This window comes from Mesoplodon densirostris, chromosome X (assembly GCF_025265405.1).
Source record: "Mesoplodon densirostris isolate mMesDen1 chromosome X, mMesDen1 primary haplotype, whole genome shotgun sequence".
NCBI classification, from domain to species: domain Eukaryota; kingdom Metazoa; phylum Chordata; class Mammalia; order Artiodactyla; family Ziphiidae; genus Mesoplodon; species Mesoplodon densirostris.
In genome coordinates this window covers 38,497,173-38,509,441 of record NC_082681.1, presented here as the reverse complement: position 1 = coordinate 38,509,441, position 12,269 = coordinate 38,497,173, and the positions used below count along the sequence as shown (strand labels likewise).

At 42.5% G+C, this 12,269-nt stretch overlaps 1 protein-coding gene across 1 annotated transcript in view; it reads right to left on the bottom strand.

Annotated features, from left to right (window-relative positions):
- The window catches only part of LHFPL1 (LHFPL tetraspan subfamily member 1), a 47,717-nt gene extending 36,771 nt beyond the window's left edge, over positions 1–10,946 (bottom strand). The window contains exon 1 of the mRNA XM_060087929.1: positions 10,496–10,946. Within this exon, the coding sequence (XP_059943912.1) occupies positions 10,496–10,946 (451 nt within the window). The remainder of the gene's footprint in view (positions 1–10,495) is intronic.
- Positions 10,947–12,269: the final 1,323 nt, after the last annotated feature.

Genomic DNA, 12,269 nt, shown 5'->3' with positions numbered 1-12,269 from the left:
CATATATGGGTCCAGGGAGGATAAGTAGCAACTATCTGATTTTATTGCACTACCAGCCATAAAATTGTAGGCTATGTGGACTTTCAGTTTGACCCAAGATGATGAGTCTAAACTCTCATGTTACTGAACGCACGTCCAACCGCTTGCCGCTTGAAAGCCAGTTCTCGAGAGACAAGTGTTGGTAGGAAAGGAAAGGTTGCTTTATTTCAGAGCCCGGCAACCGGGGGAGAGGGTGGGCTCCTGTCCGAGAACCAACTCCCAACTGCTCTTCAGGGGAAGGGGCTTTTAAAGGGGAGTTTCAGGACTGTATAGGCAGAGGGAGGGAGCAGAACATCACAGTCAGCTCTGACAGTCATCTTGAAACTGGTAATGTGGTGGTCTGATCAGTGTCACCTTGGTTGTTTTAAGTACAGTTAATCTTTAGTTCCAGGGTTTGTTCCCATTTCTTTGAGGCCAGTTCTCAGAACTGTGGCAGCTTATGTCATGACTTCAATTTGGTCATAATGTAGTCATCCTCCTCCCCTTGTGGGGGCTTCAGTATCTGCAAAACAGCTCACAGGACAAGGCTCAGAATATTGTCTATAGCCCTTAAGGAGGAACTAAAGGTCCTTGACTGTGCTTAATGATTAAACTATTATTATTTGGTCTCCTTTGACTGTTTTCCTTGGTTTCTGCATTTCCTCACTTCTCTGATCAAACCTATTCTTTGGCTAAAGATTTTCCACAGACAAAAGACAGGCTGAGGACAGGGGGTGGGGCAAGGACCATAGGGTCTTGCTCTGTTTCACTAATATATCTCAACTTATTTATCTGTTAATCATTTTAAAGTTTACACACAGCAAATTCACTCTATTTTTATTTTTTGGTTTACTGCTTTATGAGTTTTAATAATGCAGAGACCCTTATAACCACCACCACAAGCAAGATAAAGAACAATTCTAACACTCCTTAATCAGTCTCTCAACCCACCCCTAATCCCCAGAAACCATTGATCTGTTTGCCATTACTACAGTTTTATCTTTTCCTGAATTTCATATAAATGTAAATATACATTATGTTACATTTTGAGACTGGCTTCTTCCACTTAGCATAATGCATTTCAGATTCATCCATGTTGTTTGTGTATTAATAGCTTCTTCCTTTTTACTGATGAGTAGCACTCTATTGTATGAATACACCACAGTTATTTATCTATTCGTTTGTTGAAGGCCATTTGGGGTTGTTTTCAGTTTTTGACAGTTATGAATAGTACTGCTATGAACCTTTATGTACAAGTTTTTGTGTGGACATGTGTTTTCATTTCTCTAGACTAAATACATAGAAGTAGGATTGCTGGGTCACATAGGTACTTGTTTAACTTTATTAGAAACTATCAACATGTTTTCCAGGATGATTATTCCATTTTGCATTCTTAAAGCAATGTAGGAGAGTTCCAGTTGCTATAGATCTTTACCAGCACTGGGTATTGTCATTATTTTTTTATTTTAGCCATTCTAATAGGTGTGCAAGAGTTTCCCATTTGGTTTTCATTTTCATTTCCATAATGACTAATGGGTTCATCATGGGTTTTTTGCCATCCATATATCTCCTCTGGTGAAGTGTCTGTTGAAATCTTTTGCCCCCTTTTTTTAAATTGTATTTTTTTCAAGTTTTAAGAGTTCTTTACCTATTCTAGGTAAACGTTCTGTGTCAGATGTATGATTAGTAAACTTTTCTCCCAGCCCATGGCTTGTCTTTTCATTCTCTTAATGTCTTTTGAGGAGAAGAAGTTTTAAGTTTCAACAAAGTCTAATTTATACATTTGTTCTTCTGTGGATTAGGCTTTCGGTTTTGTATTAAGAAATTTTTGCCCCACCCAAAGTCATGAAAATTTTCTCCTATAATTTCTTCCAAGAGTTTTATAGTTTTACATCTTACACTTAGGTCTATTGTCCATTTTAAATTCATTTTCTATGTGGTGTGAGATATAGTTCAAGGTTCACTTTTTTTTGCATATGGATGTCTAATTTTTCCAGGATCATTTGTGCAAAAGAGTGTCCTTTCTCCATTGAATTGCCTCTGTATCTTCATTAAAATTCAATAGACTGAATTTAAAAAAAAAAAAAGAAAAGAAAAACACCACTAAAAATATTAAAAGCAGGAGCTCCGGTGGCAGAGAAAATTAGTTTAAATCCCAGCCCTGCCATGTATGAGCTGTAGCCCTGGCTCCTATTTTTCTACATGCCATTCGTAACTACAGGTTTTACTGTCCCTCCAGACACACATGCCCCTTGGAGAAGTCTGTCCCAACTGCACCTGGCTCTAGAAAGGGAAAGCCCTTTAGAGTGTGTTACCACCCTTACTCCCCCACTGAACATGTGCAGGTGACCAGTGGGCTGCCATCTTCCATCCCTTCCTCAACTGCTCCTTCCACAAGAATCCCCTATCACAAAACATACCAAGTGTCCTCCCGAAACACGGTTGCTATAGTTTTCATTCATTGCTCTGACCAAACAGAGGCCTAGAGTTAGACACTTTGCTCGTCTTCAGCCCTTGTGGCAACCTCAACGCCAATACAAACCTTTGGGCGCACAATCTCGGACAGACCTCAGAACCCTCCCTGCTGCTACATCCCAGCTGCCCTCAATCCTCCCCTGATGCCAGAATTACTACTTCCCCATATCGCAACAGCTGTATAATCCCCTCCCAGCTGCACATTCTCAATTAGGTAGATGCCTAGTTTTTGTCTCCGGGCGGGGAAAGCCTCCTCAGCTGAGTGTTATCAACCCCCTTTGTCCACCATAACCTCCCATTCACAAGTGCAACTGTTGGGTGGGCAGCCATCTTGTTACACTTCACACCCCACTCCCAGATATCTGTCCAAGTATGGCTATTTGGTAGTTTGAATTTACTACCCTGAGCAGAAGTCTAGTATGGGTTAATTTGTTATTAATTTGTTCAATTTATTGCTCTTGTAGCAACTTCAACTCAAACATAGTGGAAAATTTATGTCTGCCGTCCAGCTATAGCTCAGCTTTCCCTTCCCAGGGAACACTCCCACTCAACTCTCCTATTCATTTCACTGAATATTCTCTCTCAGAGTTATAAGACAGTTCACCTCTGCCAGAGATTTCTAAAGTACGTCAGGAGAGGCTTCACAGAGAGGCTGCATTTGACCTGGCCTTTGACAGAGAGATATTTACAGGCAGAGATGGAAGAAAACAGAATTTCAGAAAAAAGCAACACTATGAACAAAACTGAGCAGAGGTTTTCAAATGTTAGTGTGTACTGGAATCATGTTGGAAAATGATAAATAACAAATCCAAGACAGTAGTTAACTTTGCTTTGAGAACAAGGGAATACTATCAGGGTATGAAGGAGATTTCAACAACATTGGTAATATTCTATTTCTTAAGCTGTATGGTGCACATATCTGAAATATTTCATGCTATACTTTCAAAAATAAATCAGCATGAGAGTCCGTGTAAAATGAAGAGTGCCAGGCATCAGTTCTGATTGGGTAGGCTTAGAAAGGCACTAAGGTATCTGCATTTAACAAGCACCCCAGGAAATTTCTTATACAAGTGCTTCATGGACCACTCTGAAAAACATTGTGATAGAATTTCTTCTCCAAACGGAAAAAGAAAAAATCAATGACATCAGTGCATAAAGCCCAGGGCTGAGAGTCAGAAACCCTGGACCACAGTCTCTGCTCTGCTTCAAATTTGCTACATGTTTTTGTTAGTAGGTTAACTTCTTTAAATACCATTTCCCAAACAGAAAGCCACTTTTATAATCCTTGTTCAGCATGGTAAGAATAAGTTAAATTATGCCTGATGAAACTTTGGAAGACTTTCCAGGAAATGCTTGGTTTCCAGAGAAGATAATGGTTTTTAGAAAACAGCACTCTTTCCTTGAATCAAGTTCTCAGTGATCCGTCTCCAGTGGCAACTTTCATTCAGCTTGAAGCATGTAGCATTAGGACCTTCCATAGAGAAAAACATTAGTGCCTGCCTGGGTGTGTTGAATTCTATCTGCTTAACCAAAAAAAAAAAAAAAAAAAAAAAATCCAGAGTGGTAGTTCTCACTTGGGTTGGGGAAAGGGAACACATCAGACTCACTGGAGAGATTTTCCAAAACATGCAGCCTTCCACCTGTTGCTGTGTGTATCAGTATGGGAAAGAGGACTGGAGAGTTGGGTCCACATTTTTTAAGCACTCCATGTGATTCTGATACATTCCCTGATCTAGAAAGATTCTTGGCCTCCCTCAAGGAACCTGATCCAAGATCTTACACTTTTTCTTGCCAAGAGTTCCTTATATTTACTTCTCATGTATTTCTTCTTTGGTTAGCTCTCACTGAAGGTAGAGGATAATTCACAAGCATCTTGCATATGTATACACAGGGGAATGTAAATAATGACCTTGTTCTCAGGGACTGGGGGCCAGCTGGTTAGAAACCTCAGCATCCCCAGGGTTGAAATAATCTCCTGGCCAGATGTTTCCTTCACCGGTTAGAGGAGGGCATGAAGGTCCCAGTGGAAGGCTCTCTGGACCCTACACTTGTCCAGCTGGATCAGCTGCAGGTGGAGCAAATGGGACCCAAGGGTCCCATCAGGTCACCTTGCTAAGTATGACTCAGGCCAGCAGCTCTTTATTTCTTCCTGTCTCTCCCACTTCCCACCGCTCATCTCTGTGGGCAGCCGCCAAACGGGGGAACAAAAGTCAGGCAGGGGGAGGGAGTAGTTCTTAATGGATTCTCCATCTCTTCAGTGGTTTGGGGTCTGGCAGAGATAAACCAGACCTGAAAAAAATGGCTCCTCCCCCTGATGTATTTTGGTTAATGCACTAGCTGCCGAGAAGCAGCCAGGCCTGGAGCAACAAAATCAATTTCCCTCCGCTGAACAACAAGCTTAAACTTAACCCTCACAGCTCTTTCTCTTATGTCTTTTATCCATGGAGCTCAAAATGCTGTTCAGGCTTGGCTTTCTGCCATAAGCAAAGCCCATCTCTGAGGAGTGAGACACCAAGATCTCTGAAGAACTTTGAATAATGATTGTATGCCAAGGGGTGCCTAGAAAATATGATACATTCAAGCAGCCTTCACCATTCCTTCACATCTGATGCAACTTTGACAGGCACCAGTTTCTAAAAAGGAAATGAGAATGACACTTAGTTGGCTGGTATTATGGATGAGGAAGTTGTAGAAATTTAGCAATCTGTCCAATATCCCCAGGGATAACCCTTGTAGCACACCTTGGATCTTGATTCTTTCCATGAGTACTGTCAAATGGAATTTTATTCTTGAACTTTAAAGACCCCCATCTAAGTGTAAACACTGTGACTATGTTCCTATGAGCAATGGTCGATGGGGAATATAAAATAGCAGAATCATATGAGATTAACATGATACTGATGTTTCTATTGCCCCTGTATTATATCTGCTGCTCAATTAAAGCTCCCCCCACTCAGTCCATGAGTGTCTAAATCTCCATTACCTACCCACATCTCCCTTCAACAATTTCCTTTGAGTTTCTGGACCTAGAAGGTGAGATCAACCAAAATGTGTTATATGGAGAACCATAAACATTTTGTGAAAGTCTCACTCAAGCCTAAGATAGGAGGCAAGGTGGGTGTAGGAGCCAGTGTTAATGCTTGGAGTCAGATGGAGGCTGTTGCTACTGACGTTCTAATTCCTAACAGTTAGTCCCTCCTCACCCTCTGCTGGAAATTCTTAGAAAAGCAAGTGAAGCTAAGTTATCACTCTCAAGTCAGAAGAGAAGAGAACTCAGGGTGCTAATACCTTTGAATGGAAGCCTGGAAAAAAAGCAAAGGATGTGAATGAACCCAGCTTTCACATGACCAACTTATCCCAAAATACACTAACATTGCCTTAACTATACGTTCATTCTTTCTACCATTACTGAATACCTGCTCTGTGCCAGGAACTGAACTGGGCTCTGGGGCTATAAATATGAGTTGTAAGGAGCACCCCTTTCACTTGCCAGCTAAGTGTCACTTCCTGAAAGAATGTGCCCATAGAAGTACCGAGCTAGCCATAGTAAGCCCAAAGAATGCAGGTGAAAGGTGAGCCTACTTAAGGTTCATTTGTAATATCTGTGGAGCCCCCAAAGGGGGATAAAGTCATAGGCTTAAACCAGCCTTAATAACTGGTTCTGTACCATGGTTTTGAAGCGGAAGAGAGAAATTAACCCAACGACTTTCCAATGTAGCCAGAAAATCATTAGTAGCTAAAGAGTGGGAAAATTCAGAGATAAGGGAGGTTAGAATGTGAATTCAAATAGGAGAAAAACCATATGATCATCTCAATAGATGCAGAGAAAGCTTTTGACAAAATTCAACACCCATTTATGATAAAAAACCCTGTAGAAAGTAGGCATTGAGGGAACTTTCCTCAACATAATAAAGGCCATATATGACAAACCCACAGCCAACATCGTCCTCAATGGTGAAAAACTCAAACCATTTCCACCAACATCAGGAACAAGACAAGTTTGCCCACTCTCACCACTCTTCTTCAACATAGTTTTGGAAGTTTTAGTTGCAACAATCAGAGAAGAAAAGGAAATAAAAGGAATCCAAATCGAAAAAGAAGAAGTAAGGCTGTCACTGTTTGCAGATGACATGATACTATACATAGAGAATCCTAAGGATGCTACCAGAAAACTACTAGAGCTAATCAATGAATTTGGTAAAGTAGCAGGATACAAAATTAATGCACAGAAATCCCTGGCATTCCTGTACACTAATGATGAAAAATCTGAAAGTGAAATTAAGAAAACACTCCCATTTACCATTGCAACAAAAAGAATAAAATATCTTGGAATAAACCTACCTAAGGAGACAAAAGATCTGTATGCAGAAAATTATAAGACACTGATGAAAGAAATTAAAGATGATACAAATGGATGGAGAGATATATCATGTTCTTGGATTGGAACAATCAACATTGTGAAAATGACTCTCCTACCCAAAGCAATCTACAGATTCAATGTAATCCCTATCAAACTACCACTGGCATTTTTCACAGAACTAGAACAAAAAATTTCACAATTTGTATTGAAACACAAAAGACCCTGAATAGCCAAAACAATCTTGAGAACAAAAAACGGAGCTGGAGGAATCAGGCTCCCTGAATTCAGACTATACTACAAAGCTACAGTAATCAAGACAGTATGGTACTGGCACAAAAACAGAAATGTAGAGCAATGGAACAGGATAGAAAGCCCAGAGATAAACCCACGCACATATGGTCAACTTATCTTTGATAAAGGAGGCAGGAATGTACAGTGGAGTAAGGACAGCCTCTTCAATAAGTGGTGCTGGGAAAACTGGACAAGTACATGTAAAAGTATGAGATTAGAACACTCCCTAACACCATACACAAAAATAAGCTCAAAATGGATTAAAGACCTAAATGTAAGGCCATAAACTATCAAACTCTTAGAGGAAAACATAGGCAGAACACTCTATGACATAAATCACAGCAAGATCCTTTTTGACCCACCTCCTAGAGAAATGGAAATAAAACCAAAAATAAACAAATGGGACCTAATGAAACTTCAAAGCTTTTGCACAGCAAAGGAAACCATAAACAAGACCAAAAGGCAACCCTCAGAATGGGAGAATATATTTGCAAATGAAGCAACTGACAAAGGATTAATCTCCAAAATATACAAGCAGCTCATGCAGCTCAATAACAAAAAACCAAACAACCCAATCCAAAAATGGGCAGAAGACCTAAATAGACATTTCTCCAAAGAAGGTATACAGATTGCCAACAAACACATGAAAGAATGCTCAACATCTTTAATCATTAGAGAAATGCAAATCAAAACTACAATGAGATATCATCTCACACCAGTCAGAATGGCCATCATCAAAAAATCTACAAACAATAAATGCTGGAGAGGGTGTGGAGAAAAGGGAACACTCTTGAACTGCTGGTGGGAATGTGAATTGGTACAGTCACTATGGAGAACAGTATGGAGGTTCCTTAAAAAACTACAAATAAAACTACCATATGTCCCAGCAATCCGACTACTGGGCATATACCCTGAGAAAACCATAATTCAAAAAGAGTCATGTACCAAAATGTTCATTGCAGCTCTATTTACAATAGCCCAGAGATGGAAACAACCTAAGTGTCCATCATCGGATGAATGGATAAAGAAGATGTGGCACATATATACAATGGAATATTACTCAGCCATAAAAAGAAATGAAATAAAGCTATTTGTAATGAGGTGGATAGACCTAGCGTCTGTGATACAGAGTGAAGTAAGTCAGAAAGAGAAAGACAAATACCGTATGCTAACACATATATATGGAATTTAAGAAAAACAATGTCATGAAGAACCTAGGGGTAAGACAGGAATAAAGACACAGACCTACTAGAGAATGGACTTGTGGATATGGGGAGGTGGAAGGGTAAGCTGTGACAAAGCGAGAGAGAGACATGGACATATATACACTACCAAACGTAAAATAGATAGCTAGTGGGAAGCAGCCACATAGCACAGGGAGATCACCTAAGTGCTTTTATTTTTTTTTAAATAAATACAATTTTATTAGTAGCTCCGTGCTTTGTGACCACCTAGAGGGGTGGGATAGGGAGGGTGGGAGGGAGGAAGATGCAAGAGGGAAGAGATATGGGAACATATGTATATGTATAACTGATTCACTTTGTTATAAAGCAGAAACTAACACACCATTGTAAAGCAATTTTACTCCAATAAAGATGTAAAAAACAAAGAAACAAACAAAAAAAAACTTTGCACAATGAGTCTAAGGAAAGAGGGAAACAGAAAACATCACCTTAACTGGCACAACAAAGAGAATCTGGTGCTTTTCCTAAGAAGACCAGGAAATTATGATACCTTAGCTCAGTGTTTCTCAACCTTGGCACTACTGACATTTGGGACCAGATACTTCTTTGTGTTGGGGAGTGGGCAGCTGTCTTGTTCTTGTGCATTGTGGGATATTTAACAGCATCCCTCACCTTTATCCACTGATTGTCAGTAGCACCCTCCCCAATTTGTGATAACCAAAAACATCTCAAAGACATTACCAAATGTCCCCTGGTGGGGGATGATGTATGTAAGGAATCAGCCCCTGTTGAGAGGCACTGTCTTAGCTCATCACTAACATCTCACCCCAAGGCCGCATGAATGCAGTCATTGGAGAGAAGAAAGAAAATTAGGATCTGGGTTATCTTGCCAATGAACAAATTTAAGGAAAGAAAGGAAGTGAACAAGAGAGAGGTCACTGTCATTTGCTTACAGCCACAGGGCAACTTAGTGAAAGCCAGAAGTGGGATCCAAGTTTCCTGGCTCCAGGCACCCACATTGCACTGCTAATGGAGATGACAGTGATAATGAATAATGATTCTAAAACTTTAGGAACAGCAGCAACAAACTTCAGCAATAGGTTCTACCAGCACATTTTTCCACTGCCCCAACTAGGTGTAAAATAGATCGCGTATTCACGCACACATTTGCCTGTCTGTCTTTTTTTTTTTTTTTTTTTTGCGGTATGCAGGCCTCTCACTGTTGTGGCCTCCCCCGTTGCGGAGCACAGGCTCCGGACGCGCAGGCTCAGCGGCCATGGCTCACGGGCCCAGCCGCTCCGCGGCATATGGGATCCTCCCAGACCGGGGCACGAACCCGTATCCCCTGCGTCGGCAGGCGGACTCCCAACCACTTGTGCCACCAGGGAGGCCCCTGCCTGTCTGTCTTAAACTTGCTTTTTCTTCTCCGTTCAGATTAAACTGCTCCTATTGCTTTCCCACAGTCTGCCATTTTTGCATTTTGCTCTTTCCTAGCCCATCCACACACTGCCAGCATCCAGGTCTCCTGCACTAAATTTAGAGGGAGGCTGAATGAGGGAAAAGCTAAGTAGGGTGCATCAGGGCCATAGGAAACCTGGATAGTCTGCTAATGGCTACTAGACAGGGCTAGCCTTAGATGTTGTCAAATAAGCAGTCACCTGAAGTCTGCCTGGTACCTAGCATTTCATTATTAGAGATGTATTTTTTGGTGAGGACTGTACATTAAATTCTTATTAGTAATTAACACCTGTGTGTATGTGTTTATCAGATCACTGTCCTCTGAGATAACTACCAGAGAGCAGGGATCTTAGAGGTCAAGTTTATTTTGGAGCAGTAATACTAGAGTATAAGTTGCTGCCCCTGGAAAGCAGACCTGGATAATATTCTTCAATGGGTACTCTGCAGGGAGAAGAAGGTGATGAAAATCAGGGCTAAAAAACCAGATATCAACTCTGCCTACTAGCCAATCTTGCTGAGAATAAAACCCTGATGTAGATTGCACTTTGGGGAGTCCCAGGCTAGGTGTTTCAAACGAGTCCCCATTCATAGCCCTAGAGATGGACAAAGGGGAGAAGCTGAGAGTGGATTTCCCCATGAGACAACATCCCCACTACCCACACCCCTGCAAAGCTCCCCAACCTACCCAATCCCAGCAACACCGTCTTACCTCCCATGAACTGTGCGGCTCCCATGCAACGTCCCATCATTCTGGAGATGAGTTCCTCCATGCAGCAGCCTAGGACAGCAGCCATTGCCACCAGGAGCAGCAGAGCACAGCCGGCACCTGTCACCACTGTGCACATCTGCCAGGCCAGGCTTGGGATGGCACTGAAGCTGGCATAGCGCCCACACTCTTCCACCATGATCAGACTCTGCCCCTCTCCCCTCACAGGGTAGTTGCACCTCCGGAATGTGCTGAATGACACTGGCTTCCCCAGCTGGGATCCAAAGAGCCAGTAAGGCAGGAAGTAACTGGTAGAACTGGCCACAGCGGTAACAAGGGACAGGAAGGCCCAGAGGGTCCCCGCCAGGGTCAGGCTGCTCCGCATGGTCCCAGGTTTCTCTGCGGGGATGGGGAGATGAGTTGGGTCACAGCACCAAATGTAGAAAGTTATCATGTAGGCTTCATTGGCCTAGTTTTCATCTGCCTGGCCAGTCCTGGGGCTCAGTCATGTGCTTCTTGGCCCTTACTTCTGGATAAGATTATTGTCTCAAGGACCACTTGGGTCCCTATGGGATTCTGCTCTGCAGCACTTTTCCCATCTTCCCTTCCTTCCGCCTGATTCAGAGTTCTATGGTCTCTAGGCTGCCATGGAAGAAGTGTAGAACTGAATTAGTGACTGTTCTGCCCACTCCAAGGCAGCCTGAGCAGACAGCTTTTAGCTCTTGACATCCAGCATGGAACAAGTGACAGGACGGAAGTCTGAATCAAACCAAGGCTCTCTGGAGAGACCCCAACTTCTGGTGGGATGGCCTTGTTGACCTGAAGGCCTGGAACGAGGCAGTATCTCAGGAGGGCCAGGAACCAAGTTGTTTTCAGAGAGTTAAGAAAGAAGGAAGATAACTCACAGGGCCTGCCTCTGCTCCAAGGGAGAAGAGGGAAGGAGAGCTCACCATGGAGTTAGAGGATGTGCCCATTTGACCTTGGTAGGATGTCCAGGAGAGCATTAATGTGGGCTTTCACAGTACTACATCAGCTAGGTTAAAATGGGTAAATAAAATAAGGGGTGCCTAGTCTCATATCCTTTGCTTATCACTGAGTGAGCACTGTTCAGTCACTTTTTCCCAAAATCAAAATGGGAGGCACCTTCCCAACCAGTGACAGTTGTCTAACACTAGGCTGTCTACCAAGAAAACCTGTCTGGTCCTTTGCTGAATAAAGTTAAGAAAGCATCTCATCTCTCTGAATTGGATCAGGTACCCCCTGCCTGGCAGCAGGAACATAGATCTATAGCTGTAAGGGCCTTTCAAGGTGCCTTTTGGAACAAGTCATCTCAGATTCAAAACAGTGAGAGTCTTTTTAGATCTAATCTCCTCAGCCCAGCTCACAGATGGTTTTCACAGACCCCTCTGTCAAAAATCAACCACTTCCCTCCCAACTCCATTAATCTGCCATTGCTTTCTGGCCTGTTTCTCAATGAGGGCAGCCAGAGACCACACTGAAGCTTGCTGACAGCACTGTGAACATCTCCAGCAAGCAGACGGTGGAGTTTGTTTCAGAAACTTCTCCATGATTCATCACCACTGCTTAAAGTTACAGGTGGTGGGAGAGGGGTTCATCGGTGGGGGACTGAATGCACGGGAATTACAGGAACTGGCTATATTGCCAGTTTGGGACATTGTCAGGAGCAAGCAGCAGTTGTACTCAGGGTCTCAAGGACCTTGCCCAGCCATGAGCTCTGTCATAACCATCATCAAACAGTACCTGGCACAGAGCTGGC